This window comes from Sinocyclocheilus grahami, unplaced genomic scaffold (genome assembly GCF_001515645.1).
Source record: "Sinocyclocheilus grahami isolate Dianchi unplaced genomic scaffold, SAMN03320097.WGS_v1.1 scaffold1220.1, whole genome shotgun sequence".
NCBI classification, from domain to species: Eukaryota; Metazoa; Chordata; class Actinopteri; order Cypriniformes; family Cyprinidae; genus Sinocyclocheilus; species Sinocyclocheilus grahami.
This window is the reverse complement of record NW_015506399.1, coordinates 436,230-452,709: the sequence shown is the minus strand read 5'-3', so window position 1 is coordinate 452,709 and position 16,480 is coordinate 436,230. Positions and strand designations below refer to the sequence as shown.

Sequence of the window (16,480 nt, the reverse complement as noted above, 5' to 3'; positions counted from 1 at the left end):
CAAAGACATATGGCATTATTTTTCTTCCATAGTTTTAGTTAAAGAGGACTCTGATGGTCTTTAATGTCAGCAGCAGTTCAGTCAGTTGAGGGCGCTATCGAGCAGTTTATGATGTAAAATTATAAGGGTATTTGACAAATTTGCAACACTGTATTGGAAAGTCTGAGTTGTCAGAATTTCTAGAGACATATTTTAGTGTCTAGCAGTACATATTAAGAGGTTACTAAAGAAGTTTTAAATCAATAGTGAGGTCTTGCACACACCTTGAGGCGGGTTTTTTTCTTTTCTTTTTTAAGAAGCTTAACTAATAGAAATTCATCATGTTTTGAACCTCATATACTTTCCTGTCTGGTCAAGTTCAGCTCTGGTATGGACGAGAGTGATAGTGAAGGTGGAGAGGAGATGGTAGAATCTAGGTTTTCTGCCTCCGGCTGGTTCTTCCATCTCACTCTGTTACATCTGCAACTAAGAAATGCCACAGCCTTACAATCAAATAGAACCCCAGGAAGCGGAAGGCTCTGGAACATGGGCTGCAGCTCACAGATACCCAGGAGTCCTTTGTGTTTTCAGAAATAAGGAAATGAAAATCTTTTACGATCACGGCCTTTGAAGGTTCTGCTTAACTACAAAACATGCAAGAAAACCCATTTTATTATGGAAATAAACAACATGTTTAGTTTTACTCACACATGCACGCTGCTGCTAAAATTGGTTATGAATTTATGATTGATTTAGTCTGTTACTGTTGGTGCTTTTACTGCTTTCACAGTTTCATTGCACAGTTATTGATGATATAATTTATAGATCTGTTTAGATTCCACGCGTGCAAGAAGTGGTGAGATCATCTCTCTGGTCAGGTATGAATGTAAATGAATCATGCATCTTATATTAGATGAAATGCAAGCCCTCTTTCCTCAGGCTATTGTTAGACTGCAGCTATTGTGCTTTTATATGATCCATTCTGGCTGTAAAGTGTTTTAACGCATTCACTCCCAGAGGCATTCAGCATATGGGGCAGGAGTCCTCTCCTTTGGGCACATCTTCAAGCCTCCAGATGGACTTTCCCAGATCTCCACATGCGCAGATGAGACCAGACACACTGTAAACGACATCTGCAAGCACTTGGTGTGTTTAGCGTCTGCCTGTTTAACATGAATTGCAACACTTCTTCCTAATGCAACCCATTAGCTCATTTTTGAAGGCATTGCTTGTCAAAATAATAGTTTTAAATTGCACCTTCTATATGCATTACGTTATAAACAGTAGGCCAGCTGTGAAGCATGTGATATTTCAGTTTTTCTTTTTTAATAAATCTGCAAAAATGTCAACAATTCTGTGTTTTTCTGTCAATATGGGGTGTTGTGTGTACATTAATGAGGGAAAAAAATTAACTGAAATGATTTTAGCAAATGGCTGCAATATAACAAAGACTGAAAAATTTAAGGGGGTCTGAATACTTTCCGTACCCACTGTATATTGCACTAAAGCATACAATTGTTTAAAACAGGATTGAAAGAAAATATTTAGAAATGCTTATAATGCATGCACCGTTACTGGTGGTGTATGAAAGTCATACACAATATTAATTGCTTAAAGTGATATATGGTGCTGACTTCTACTTTTGCATATGATTTTCATAGATCACAAAATAAATAAGAGTGCTCTGAAATCTATATGAAAATGTATTTTAAATATTTTGAATGCAAGGTCAGTATGTCAAGATATGTCCATTTAGGACATGGCATTTTTATATCACTGTACATGCAGTTTTCATGACCTCATATTAATTTATATTTGTACAAATTATAAAATAATCAACATATTAAAGTATTTGTTATACAAAAGACCCAGATAGACACAGATGGATGGATGGATGGATAGATAGATAGATGGATAGATAGATAGATAGATGAAACTTGTTGACTCTTGACTTTAAAGCCAACTTAAAAGTAGAGGAATATTGTTATGTATTCTACCCTACTCACACTTACTCTTTTGTGAATGAAATTATCTATAGAGTCAGATTCAGAAACAGGACTTTGCATTGACTCTCTCTGATGACTTAATCTCGAGAGAGCTCATGTCTTTCCTAATCCAGTGAGTGGAGGATTTCAGCACCACGCCTCTCTGGACAGCTCCTATAACGGCACCTGTCTGTCTCTCACAGTGGAAGTGTGTCTCTGGAATACCAGCCCAAAGATTCCTCAAACAAGCTTCCCATTTCTTCTGTGAGCCATGGCTGGGAGAAGACTCCTTCCCCAGGACGATGACCAGGGTTCCCTGCTGTCCAGACTGGGCACCGAGAGCCCTAAACCCCGGGTGAAGTTCGGAGGGATGTTCTGCAACATCGAAGGAGCTTTTGAGAATAAAACCTTGAATTTTGAGTCGTACAGCCCCAGTTCTGCCAGGAGAAACCTTCGGGGACGAGTGGACGATCAGAGGGACAATTTCAGCGACACGTCGAGCATGAGTGATTTCAGCAGCGTGAGTCAAACGACTCCGAGCCGAACGCAGCCCACCCCGTCCTGCAGTTCACAGGGTCAGACCCTCGTTTACCCCACCGGACCCGATCGAGCGCACAACGGGCGACGAGAGGTAATCACTCCCGTTTCAACTATCCCTGTGTTATTGTGTCTATCATAAGCGCTCACTACAGTTTAAATTATACTAACTTGGTAGCTGTTTAATTCCGGTTTGCATCGTGTTTGTGTCAAAGTTGTATATATATATATATATATATATATATAAAATAAATAAATAAAAAAATCAAGTGAAACTTCACAGGAGACATGCTAATTGTGTATATAGATACGCGCATATACATACATACAGTAATGTATATGTGAGTGTATGTAGCCTATATATGTTTGCATATATATGCACAATATTATTCAAATTTCAAAAGTAAAACTTTTTAACAATTTCGCTATTAGTAAAAATAAATAATCATTTGATGGCGTCTAATACAGTTATTTTAACCAGTCGGGCTTGCATTCAAAATGACATTTGATAATGATTATAAATTCAAAAATAGCTAATGTCGTTATTTGGAATATTTTATTTATTATTTTCCTAATGTAGTGGATAGATATATTAATGGGCATAATTATTATTTTGTTTTATTCTAAAAAGAAACCATATGGTTTTTTTTCTTTGTTACGTAATCGTGTTTCTTGATGTTTGTACATTACAATAAAAATCAAAATAAATGTACCCTATTACACTAAAAAATGCTCGTAAATTTCACAAATAATTACAAAGAAACGGAAGGTAATACATTGAAGTAAACGTGAAGATTTCGAATTAAAATTCGTGTAAAACGTAGTACAAAAAAATCTTATAGTTTATTTACAACTTATTTTTTTTTCCTAATCATACTTTATTGTAACTCTGGTAAAGTGAACGATTCTAAACTCTTGTCGTTCCCCACCTAAAAACTACTACTACTTTTTTTAAAATATTAAAAATATATGATTTTGCAGCACTGGACTCTTCAGAGAATAAACTACTCTATTACTTACTAGTTTGTTATTAAATGAGTTAATTTGTGGAAGTACAAAAGCTTTGTAAGAAATGTGTGCGTACAGAGGCTGGACCTAGAGTTCCTCTGTGGGTTCCGCCTCGCCCTGAGTGCAGAATGGGGTGTGAATACTAAAGCAGCAGATGGTGAGCAGACACAGACAGAGGGTGGGGGCTCTGGAGGGCTTTTGTCTCCTGTGACTATTGAACCCCGGTAATCTGAAACTAAATTACACCCCGAATCCCGACACCCGTCCACGCGCCCGGTCGCTGCGCCCTTATTCTGACGTGAGCGCAGATCCCATCATCATCATCATCATCACCATCCCGACTCGCGTTCTCGGAAATCAAAGCTGCTCCCAGACCCGTGCCATGTCTTTCCAAGGCAAGAAGAACAACCCTCGCGTGACGGTAAGAAATGTTAGCGATTAAAACCCGAGGCCACCGGTGAATGTGTGCTAGCTGCATTAACGGAGAGACAATGATGTTAAGAAGGAGGAGGATGGTTGTATTGTGCAGTCAAGGGTGAGCCTCCTCCACCGCCGGCAACAACCTGCTGTCCTCCAAACACTGCTGAGAAAGCCGGTGGACATTTAAGAGCTGCACTAATGCATGCAATGATGTGACAAACGTGGATAAAAACGCTGCTTCAGTGATAATGTGTTCATGGTCGTAGCCAGGGTTTGAAAATTAGTGAGGTCTGGGGTGGGGTTAAGTGCTATAATAATAACCCTGTGCCGGTGTGGCCCTGACCAATTTGGTGCCCTAGGCAAGATTTTAGCTGGTGCCCCTTGCATCGCAGCCAATTCCACAACCGATCATTCACACAGAAACTGCATAGCTTTATGACAAAAATATACTGATATTAACTCAGCTAGCTTTAAATGAGAGAACTTTATCGACCAAAGGCAGCTACAATACTAACATTTAAATCAGAATTTCTTCATTTCAGACATTCATAAATGTAGGGATGCACTGATCTTAACTTTTCATGGCAGAATCCAGTACTGGTTTTTAATGTGATTTATTTAAGCAAAAGACAAGAAAGAATGAAAACATGAGTGCATGAAGAATATGGTTAGTTGCTTTATAAGCATACATTTTGATCTAAATTAGACTGTATAATTTCAAAACCTGAAGCAAAAACAGAATGGTCTGACTCTAGCTTTGTGAAATTAGGCTACACAAAACATACCAAACAGCAGATGGGGCTGAATGAAAATGCAAATTCACTCTCTGTCAGCAGGTGGCGCTTAATGAACAGCAGTGGTGCATTGTTTCCTTGATTACCGCTCTAAACACAATGCATACTGAGGCAAGATGAAAGAAAAATGCCATCGAAAGTTTTTTTGTAGGACAGTCCGTTCCCCTCAGAGATGCGCATTGTGAACAGTGAGCTTGCTCTGCCTGCTAATGTATTTGAAGAGTTCAGATGCAAAAGCCTATAAGTGCCGTCAAAATTTTCATCTAAAATTAGCATTTTTATCAGGCTCCTATGTGTTTAGGTTCAGTAATTTTATTTTAATGGCAATGTATAGGTCATTTTCTATGCCATTAAAGTGAAAAAACGGTTATGTGTTTAATTTGTCATTGCGGCGGCTTGTTCCCGGTTTCTCGTGTCCATTGTGTCTTTCATTCGTTCATGTCGGCTCATTCCTGTACTGGTCGGTCTGACATCTTCGTGAAAATGAAATATGCATTTTGGCTTTATAATACAGTCACTGCACCATTTACGCACATTGCACAAAATGTCAGAATTTAACATTTATAAAACATATATTATTTATATATATATATATATATTTGAATACGTTTCCCAGATTCCATCTCTGTAGCATCTCTCTAGCTAGTTGGTATAGCTGCTAGCTACTGTAAACTTACTGTTACTGTTATTTGCTGTATAATATGCTAGTACAATGAAAGGCCACAATGACTTTTAAATTGGCCTCCAGCAGCTGTGGTCAATAATTACAGAAGATAGAGCACATTACACACACAAGCACAAACCACACCAGCATATACAGTACATGTAACAGTAACACGTGTACTTTTTAACAATTTTGCTGTTAGTAAAAAATTAACCCTTTGATGCACACTTTCTACTACAGTTATTTTAACCATTAACATTATTTATTTATTAATTCTTTTTTTGTTATGTAGTTATTCTTAGATCAGTGGGTTAAGTTTACCATATTACTTTGCCATAGTTACTGTATTGTGGTAAAGTGAATGGGTAAATTCACTCTTTCACAGTTTCCCACTGATCATAACTGTGACCAAGAATAAAATATAATCTTTTACACTCTTATTTTATTTATTTATTTATTTTTTTGATGTTTTACATCATTTCATTAATTAATTGCTTTTTGAATATTTTACCATGAATGTTAGGAATCGCCTTGTTACACATAATAAAATAGTTTGAGTAAGTAAGTTAATAAATATTTTGTACTAATATAGTATATACTCATTTATACTAAAATCCCTTTTAAACTTTTTTTTTTTTTTTTACAGTAAAATTACATGTATTGTCCTAAAATATAAGGTACGTTAAAGACAATTAACAGGTTTTCATTGTAGCATTTTTACAGTCTTTTCTTCAAAGTGTTAAAATACTTTTTTTTACTATGTGGAGCAGTCAATATGGTGTACATTTCCTAATAATTTTTCTAAAAACAGTTTTATATTTAAAACAAAGATTATTATTTATATGTGCATGATCATGTCAGGTTCCAGTAACAAAAAGGATGTGGTATTATAGTGTATGCTTTACCAATAACCATGACCCAAAGACAGTAAAAGGGTTAATAAGCGAGGATCCATGTGCACTGCAGGAGCGAGAAAACCCAGGAAAGAGTGATGTTAACATGGCCAAATTGGATCCAGTTCCCTTCCACACAATTTGGCATTGCAGCGTGACCACTAGAGTTCCCTGTCTGACCCACATTCAGAGCACAGAAACACACATACTCCGCATTAAGTTAATTTGGAAACATCTGCATTAAAAAAAAAATCATAAAGTGATGCAAATGACTGAGAATAACTGCATATTAATTCATGCAGTGTTTAATAATATACTCCTATAATTCATTACTAAAGGCTCTGGATATTCAGTACTATAAGGTGAAGGGTCGTCCTGCATCCCAGACCCCTCGCTGTCTTTCTCGTCTCTCCTCAAGCAACATTGTGGCCCAGAATCGGAAATGCTAGGCAGGGATTTTGGCCGTGCCAACGATGGGCCGCCTGTGGAAGTGTCAGATTGCATTAAAGTGAAGCTCTGTGGGTTGCACACCACCTCGGCCGGCACAGTGAATGTGGTGAAATACCCTTTAGCAGAATTCTAGAGATGTTTATTTCGTTTCTTTCTTTAACCATGCCTGTTTGGACTTTCACCTTGTGAGAGTTAGGTTTTGCGCCATGAGTTGAGGTTGGCACTGTCTAACAGCACCGTGAATGATGTCTCATGCCTGGGTGACCTAACAAGCCCAGTTGCCTGGCATAGATCCATGCCAGGGATAACTGAACAAGCATTGGTCTCCTGTAGCTGGGATTGTGATTTGGACTCATCAGAAATGGTGCAAAAACGGCCAGTGAAAAATGTCAGTCACTATGCATTGATGCAAAACAACAGTCATGCATGAATAATAAAGTAAATAGAAAAGTGTTGTTACAGATGAGTGGAGTTGCCTGTTATCTTTCTTTTGTATTCTCTGTCTGGATTTTGAATGATATAATCTCTCTGATTAGCTTCTTAAAGAGCGCTGCATATTGCATAGGAGGATTTGCATGCATTATACAGCTCTTTGTGCTTTGAAATGACTGTATATCTACATCCAAAGCTCTTTGGAACTGCAGGTCAGCATGGTTTCAGTGAAATTCAAAGCATTTTAGTTCAATATAATGATCTTTGGGGTATCTTAAAATTTGTATTGATTTATTATTCTGGCATGCAGGCAGATTGGTGAGAACCTCATTGTACCCACCGGCGTGAAGACGGTGGATGCCTATGGGCACATTGTGATCCCGGGAGGCATCGATGTGAACACGTGTCTACAGGCCCCTCACCTGGGCATGACCCCGGCAGACGACTTCTATCATGGCACCAGAGCTGCTCTGACGGGAGGAACCACCATGATCAGTATGACATTACATCGACATCTTATAAAGACAGAGGAGAAGAGAGCAGAAGCTCAGTAGTTGTCAGATCATTAAACTCAGAATGGCTTTCTAGTGGAACAGAAAGGAGGGTCTCTGCTAAAGTGTGTGTGTGTGTGTGTGTTGTACAGTATTAGGGCATAAGAGCTTGTCAGGTCTCATAAAATCAGTTGAATTGGGGACACAGCGCTGTCACTGTCTGTTCTCTTCTGCTCAACTTTCCTCAGAATCCCTTTTAAACTTTTTTTTTTTATTTTACAGTAAAATTACATGTATTGTCCTAAAATATAAGGTACGTTAAAGACAATTAACAGGTTTTCATTGTAGCATTTTTACAGTCTTTTCTTCAAAGTGTTAAAATACTTTTTTTTACTATGTGGAGCAGTCAATATGGTGTACATTTCCTAATAATTTTTCTAAAAACAGTTTTATATTTAAAACAAAGATTATTATTTATATGTGCATGATCATGTCAGGTTCCAGTAACAAAAAGGATGTGGTATTATAGTGTATGCTTTACCAATAACCATGACCCAAAGACAGTAAAAGGGTTAATAAGCGAGGATCCATGTGCACTGCAGGAGCGAGAAAACCCAGGAAAGAGTGATGTTAACATGGCCAAATTGGATCCAGTTCCCTTCCACACAATTTGGCATTGCAGCGTGACCACTAGAGTTCCCTGTCTGACCCACATTCAGAGCACAGAAACACACATACTCCGCATTAAGTTAATTTGGAAACATCTGCATTAAAAAAAAAATCATAAAGTGATGCAAATGACTGAGAATAACTGCATATTAATTCATGCAGTGTTTAATAATATACTCCTATAATTCATTACTAAAGGCTCTGGATATTCAGTACTATAAGGTGAAGGGTCGTCCTGCATCCCAGACCCCTCGCTGTCTTTCTCGTCTCTCCTCAAGCAACATTGTGGCCCAGAATCGGAAATGCTAGGCAGGGATTTTGGCCGTGCCAACGATGGGCCGCCTGTGGAAGTGTCAGATTGCATTAAAGTGAAGCTCTGTGGGTTGCACACCACCTCGGCCGGCACAGTGAATGTGGTGAAATACCCTTTAGCAGAATTCTAGAGATGTTTATTTCGTTTCTTTCTTTAACCATGCCTGTTTGGACTTTCACCTTGTGAGAGTTAGGTTTTGCGCCATGAGTTGAGGTTGGCACTGTCTAACAGCACCGTGAATGATGTCTCATGCCTGGGTGACCTAACAAGCCCAGTTGCCTGGCATAGATCCATGCCAGGGATAACTGAACAAGCATTGGTCTCCTGTAGCTGGGATTGTGATTTGGACTCATCAGAAATGGTGCAAAAACGGCCAGTGAAAAATGTCAGTCACTATGCATTGATGCAAAACAACAGTCATGCATGAATAATAAAGTAAATAGAAAAGTGTTGTTACAGATGAGTGGAGTTGCCTGTTATCTTTCTTTTGTATTCTCTGTCTGGATTTTGAATGATATAATCTCTCTGATTAGCTTCTTAAAGAGCGCTGCATATTGCATAGGAGGATTTGCATGCATTATACAGCTCTTTGTGCTTTGAAATGACTGTATATCTACATCCAAAGCTCTTTGGAACTGCAGGTCAGCATGGTTTCAGTGAAATTCAAAGCATTTTAGTTCAATATAATGATCTTTGGGGTATCTTAAAACTGAATATCAACTTCTTGGTGTCAGTGACGCCAAACCTGTATTAAAAAGTAAGAATATGTGCATATGCAAATGTATGTAGAAATGATAACAGTATATTCATTTGTAATTGAATGATAAAAAAGTTTAAAGTTGCATCACTTACAACTTAAAATAACATGCTGTACTAAAGTCATGTTGTATGTCTTTTCTTTTTTTTCTCCACAGAGTGATAAACTCATTATTAAAGGTGGGAAAATCGTAAATGATGACCAGTCATTTTATGCCGACATTTACATTGAAGATGGAACCATTAAGTAAGATTTCATTATTTCAAAAATCTGCATTAGCCATTCAAACATTTAAAAACATTCTAAACTTTACATTGAAAAATAGCTTATATTTATTTGTAATTAGCATTATATTATATTATATTCAGGGTTGTCAGGTCTGCATAATGACCTTAGCCTAAATATCAAAACTCAAAACATGCTACTCGCATACCTAAAATACATATTTTACAGTTACATTTATGCGTTATTCACAATTTCAACGTGGACATTATTATACAGTAGTTATAATAACCACAGACTTTTTTCATTAAGGCTCCCCTCAGGTTTCTCATTGGTAGAATCTAAAATATTTCAATACATGCATTTCAGTCAAATATAATTTATGCAATATGTCAAACCATCAACACGTGGGGAAAAAAATCCCCACAGCATCAGTTTAAAAGTAGCTCAAGACTTGGCAACCCTGATTCTATTATATATATTGTACATTTCATTTAGCAGATTCTTTTATCCGAAGCGAATTGATGAGGGATAGCACAAGCAATTTGTATTGATTTATTATTCTGGCATGCAGGCAGATTGGTGAGAACCTCATTGTACCCACCGGCGTGAAGACGGTGGATGCCTATGGGCACATTGTGATCCCGGGAGGCATCGATGTGAACACGTGTCTACAGGCCCCTCACCTGGGCATGACCCCGGCAGACGACTTCTATCATGGCACCAGAGCTGCTCTGACGGGAGGAACCACCATGATCAGTATGACATTACATCGACATCTTATAAGGACAGAGGAGAAGAGAGCAGAAGACTTACAGTAGTTATCAGATCATTAAACTCAGAATGGATTTCTAGCGGAACAGAAAGGAGGGTCTCTGCTAAAGTGTGTGTGTGTGTTGTACAGTATTAGGGCATAAGAGCTTGTCAGGTCTCATAAAATCAGTTGAATTGGGGACACAGCGCTGTCACTGTCTGTTCTCTTCTCTTCTGCTCAACTTTCCTCAGATAAGCCACTCAGCTGCTAGAGTCATTTAGGACACAGAAATCATTGTGATTAAAAGGTCTTAAACAAATGAAGGCCATAAAAAGGTCTTAAATCTGAGCAGATCATGGCATTATATGTTGCACGCATTGCTAAAAATTAATATCCTCCTCAATATTTTTGTCTTGTTTTCCATTACAAATATCGAAGCATCCTTAAATCAAGATACATTTTCTTGAGATGCAAAATGAAGATGAAATGCATTTTTCATCGTCATGCTCTGCTCATCTTTTAGTTGACCATGTTGTGCCTGAACTGGGAACTAGTTTACTGGCAGCGTATGACCAGTGGAGGGATACGGCGGACAAGAGGTCGTGCTGTGATTACTCTCTGCACATTGACATCACTCGCTGGCATGATGGGCTGTTTGAGGAGCTGGAGTATCTGGTCAAAGATAAAGGTGATGTGAGATTTCAGGTGTGACTTTGATATTTTTGCTTTCTGCGTATATCGTGTTTCTTTTTAACTAAATAAAAACACATTCTGCATTCAGCTCCAAAAAGATAAATGACATTATAAAAACACAATTTCTCTTTTTAGGGGTCAACTCCTTCCTGATCTTCATGGCTTATAAGGACAAGTATCAGAGCTCTGATACACAGGTATATAAAATAATACAAAATAACGTTTACACTACAGTTCAAAAGTATGAGGTCTGTTAGATTGTTTTTAAGGCTCACCAAGGCTGCATTTATTTGATCAAAAATTCGGTAAAAACCGTAATATTGTGAAATATTATTACAATTGAATATCTTTTAAAATGTTATTTATTCCTGTGACGCAAAGCTGAATTTTCAGCATCATTACTCCAGTCTTCAGTGTCACACGATCCTTCAGAAATCATGAAAATATGCTGATTTGCTCCTAAAGATTTTTTTCAGGATTCTTGGATGAATAGAACGTAAAAAAAAAAAACTGAATTTAAAATAGAAATCCTTTGTGACAGTACAAATGTTTGACTTTGATCAATTTAGTGCATCCTTGAGGAATAATAAAAATATTAATTTCTTAAAAAAAATCTTACTGACCCCAAACTTTTGACCACTTAGCAATGTAGGTTTATAGATCCTGTTTCCAAGAACTAACACTCTCTGTGTCTGTAGATCTATGAGATGTTTAGTGCCATGAGGGAACTGGGTGCCATCGCACAGGTGCATGCTGAAAACGGTGACATCATTGAGGAGGTTGTTACCATTAATCTACATTACTTCAATTGTTAATGCATTTCAGCTATATTATTTTACAAAATGTACCAGTTTATTTCCTTTCTCCATACTTAAATGCATTCTTGTGTTTGTTTGTAACCTCAGGAACAGAAGAAGCTTTTGGATCTGGGAATCACTGGCCCAGAAGGACACGTCCTGAGCCACCCGGAGGAGGTTTGTCTTAATGGTTCGGGTCTGTTTAATTCAAAATCTGTTCTACCGCTGGTAAACATCAGCATTACTTCTGCTGTTCTTCTCTAGGTGGAGACTGAGGCTGTGTATCGAGCCGTCACCATTGCTAAACAGGCCAACTGCCCTCTCTATATCACAAAGGTGATGAGCAAACCAGCTGCTGATGTCATCGCCAAGGCCAGGAAAAAGGGTACGAGAGTTGATAGAGCTCTACAAGACTGTAACAGAAGCACAAAGGCTCAAATGTTTGTGTCATGTGCATGGATTCATTTTCAGGCATGGTCATCTATGGAGAACCAATCGCAGCCGGCCTGGGCACGGACGGATCGCACTACTGGAGCAAAAACTGGGCCAAAGCTGCTGCATTTGTCATGTCTCCTCCTCTCAGCTCCGACACGAGCACTCCGGATTATCTCAGCTCACTGCTGTCCTGGTGAGCAGCTCAAATCAGGCCAAACACCAGCTTTTCACTTAAATTTTCAGCAGCATATGCTACAGATTGGGGATGGTACAATTGTTTTAATGTGAAAGAAGTCTCTTATGCTTAGCAAGGCTGCAATTATTTGATCAAACATACAGAAAACAGACAGTAATAATGTAAAATGTTTTCAAATGCAATTTATTCCTGTAATGCAAAGCTGAATTTTCAGCATCATTACTTCAGTCTTCAGTGCCACATGATCCTTCAGAAATCAATCTAATTACATGCTGAGTTGCTGCTCTTATTACTATTATTCTTATTATTATCAGTGTTGAAACGTTTTGCTGCTTCATATTTTTGTGGAACCATTATATATATTTTTTTCAGGATTCTTTTTTGAATAGAAAGTTCAAAAGAACAGCGTGTATTTGAAATCTAAATCTTTTGTAACATTCATATACATTGTCATATAAATGACACTCAAATATATGACACTGTGTGTGTATGTGTGTGTACAAACAAATATTATAGTATAATAATTAAATATGAGATATATATATAGAGAGAGAGAGAGAGAGATTAATTGCACTCTTTTTAAATATTTTGAAGTTGAAGATTAAAGGCCAGATTTACTAACAGCTTGCATCAGCACAAATCCTTTTTTTTGGAGTTAAAAAACTACTGTCAGGATTTACTAAAGACACAAAAAATAGCTGACCTTTTTGCATATGCATTTGTAGGCGTTTCCATTTCACATGCTAAATTTAAAGTACTTAATGAATCATGCAAGGTGATTTACTAAGGTTTGGTGGTCAGTTTACTGGTGTTTGCATCATTTTTTAACACTCAAAAAAAATCATTTCTTAACTTATTTTGCCCCTGTGTTGTCAGTAAATCACACACTGCTGATTATCTTTAGCTCTGCTAGTTTGCGGCCCTACACTAATTTGCGTTGCTCTTGTTAGATTGCATTGGTCTTAATGGAAATGATCTTACTACATCGGTGTTCTTTAATTTGCACATTGACAGTAGAACTGCGCTTTTTAAGGATTGCGGCCTGATTTGCTCTGCTCTGCTTAGTAAATCTGGCCCTTAGTCTTCAGAAAGCATTATACTTACTGACTGTCATGAACTGTTTCAGTGGGGATCTTCAGGTGACGGCCAGCGCTCACTGCACCTTCACCACGGCACAGAAAGCTGTTGGAAAGGACAACTTCACCCTCATTCCGGAGGGGACCAACGGCATCGAGGAGCGTATGAGCATCGTCTGGGACAAAGCTGTGGTAGGCCTCACAATACAGTCTCTCTTTCTCAACTAAATAAAAAAATTATGCATGTAAGATTTAAAAAAAATATTATATACTTCAACACTGCAAACCACACTGCAGCTTTAAGTTTGCATTTTTTGTGATATTTGGATCCTCTATTAGCCATTATGTCATGAATTCCCAGGTCAGAGTTCAAACATGAACAGCAAAAGAACAACTTCCATTCGTATGTGACAGTGCATTGTCTTATTCGCAGTTTCCAATAATGTTTTTGTCACATAGGCAACTGGTAAAATGGACGAGAATGATTATGTTGCAGTAACGAGCACAAATGCTGCAAAAATCTTCAACCTGTATCCTCGGAAAGGCCGAATCGCTGTAGGATCGGATGCTGACATTGTCATCTGGAACACCAAGGAGACAAAAACCTTTTCTGCCAAAACTCACAATCTGGTATGAGAATTGCAAAAAAAAGATAACCTATTAACAATGGTATTTTTATTCATCCCACATCACTGGACTTACCTAACTATTGGTTTAGAGTGGAAACAGTTCTAGTCTTCTACAGCTGGATTCTGTCTAAACTCTGTGAAATGTAAAACTCATTATTCTGATCTATGTTTCGCCGCAGACAGTGGAGGTGAATATCTTTGAGGGAATGGAGTGCCGAGGTTTCCCTGTGGCGGTCATCAGTCAGGGCAGGATCGTTCTAGAGGACGGGAAACTCAATGTGACAGAGGGTTCCGGCCGCTTCATCCCCAGGAAAGCCTATCCGGACTTCGTCTACAAGAGAATCAAGGCCCGAGGCAAGGTAAGAATGTCTTTGTGATTTATGAGTGTTGACTTACTCAGCACAGTTAAATAACAGATTGAAATCCCTCACAGACTTTTCAAGTTTAAAAAGACTCAAGACATACATTTTTATTTTATTTTTTTTTTGCAGATGGCTGATACTCGTGGTGTTCCTAGAGGAAACTATGATGGCCCCGTTCATGATGTCATCAGTATGACCAAATCTGTGCCTGCCACTCCCACCACTAGAGGGCCCTCATGTCCAGGAAAGACCCCAGGGGGACCAGCTAGAAATCTGCACCAATCCGGGTTCACTTTATCTGGTAAGCACCTTTGATTTTGATGTATCTGTTGTAGTATAAAACAGTAGGGTTCTAGAAGTAAATATACCATTTGTTTCCATTTGTATTTTTTTATAATAATACTATGCATTTATTTACTTTTTACTGTACTGTTTAACTGAATCTACATACAGTATAAGCCTATACAGTTTGGACTAAATGATAATAAAGTAAAAAAAAAAAATTAAAGGTGGGGTGAGCGATTTTTCAAAAACGCTTTAGAAAACTGATTCGGGCCGAGTAGCAAAACAAACTTGTAGCCAATCAGCAGTAAGGGGCGTGTCTACTCATGATGTGGAGGAGAGCGCGCTTAGTGCACAGGACGGACATCAGCTGAGCCGAGCGACAGAAAGATAGAGATAGCAGATAAAAAACAAAAGAGGAAAACATCTGCAGAACAAAAGCAGGCTTAAGGCAATACGGCAAGAAGTAGGACCCATGTAAATATCGAATCAGTGTTCCAGCGCTGGAGAGAACTCAAGGAGCGGAAGGCCTGCGATCGAAATAATACTATGCATTTATTTACTTTTTACTGTACTGTTTAACTGAATCTACATACAGTATAAGCCTATACAGTTTGGACTAAATGATAATAAAGTAAAAAAAAAAAATTAAAGGTGGGGTGAGCGATTTTTCAAAAACGCTTTAGAAAACTGATTCGGGCCGAGTAGCAAAACAAACTTGTAGCCAATCAGCAGTAAGGGGCGTGTCTACTCATGATGTGGAGGAGAGAGCGTTCAGAGCACAGGACGGACATTAGCTGAGCCGAGCGACCGAAAGATAGAGATGGCAGATAAAAAACAAAAGAGGAAAACGTCTGCAGAACAAAAGCAGGCTTAAGGCAATACGGCAAGAAGTAGGACCCATGTAAATATCGAATCAGTGTTCCAGCGCTGGAGAGAACTCAAGGAGCGGAAGGCCTGCGATCGAACGCCGAGGTTGCTTTGTTTCTTCTTGATAACACCGTGTCTGCGCCGCATCCAGTGTAGACCATAGATGTAGACAGCATCACTGATTATAATGAGTTCTATAGTATTTTGTCGTGCTGCGCCACTCGCGTCCGGTGTAGACTCGGTGTAACATTGGTTTTGCTTTGTTTCACAGAACTAATCGTTGCCTGGGTTGCGTACGTATGTGTGGGGTGGAGCTATCACAATAGATGTGAGACCCTTTTGGGGTAGGGGCGTGCTTGTTTTGGTGATTTCAAATGTCAACATTGGCTACCAGAAATCACTTACCCCACCTTTAATACTTTAAGATCTTTATAATATTTCTTGATCACTGAATCAACATATTCGAACTTGTGAAGGATCATGTGAAATATTAAAATATAATGAAAAGTTAAATTGTAAATATTTCACGATATTACTGTTGTTACTGTATTTTTGATCAAATCAATGCAGCCTTGATTAACGTAAAAGACTTCTTTAAAAAACATAAAAAAATGTTTGCCAACCTCAAACGTTTGATCGGTATATTTATATAATTAACAATGTTTACTTTTAACTATTTAATTTGCTATATTAACATGCTATGTTTAAGTATTTCAAATGAAGCACCTTGTGAATGTGACTGGTACTTAAATCACAATACAAAAATATATTT

At 38.1% G+C, this 16,480-nt stretch overlaps 1 protein-coding gene across 1 annotated transcript; it reads left to right on the top strand.

The window, feature by feature from the left end:
* The first annotated feature begins 941 nt into the window (after positions 1 to 941).
* LOC107568139 (dihydropyrimidinase-related protein 4-like) lies at positions 942 to 14,871 on the top strand. The gene is made up of 14 exons (XM_016253993.1): positions 942 to 1,125; positions 2,168 to 2,595; positions 9,550 to 9,638; positions 10,189 to 10,373; positions 10,892 to 11,056; positions 11,197 to 11,258; positions 11,760 to 11,840; positions 11,967 to 12,035; positions 12,123 to 12,243; positions 12,330 to 12,486; positions 13,616 to 13,757; positions 14,025 to 14,195; positions 14,374 to 14,553; positions 14,686 to 14,871. The coding sequence occupies exons 2-14, from the start codon at positions 2,236 to 2,238 to the stop codon at positions 14,869 to 14,871; spliced, it is 1,968 nt and encodes a 655-aa protein (XP_016109479.1). The 5' UTR covers positions 942 to 1,125; positions 2,168 to 2,235.
* The last annotated feature ends 1,609 nt before the right edge of the window (positions 14,872 to 16,480 follow it).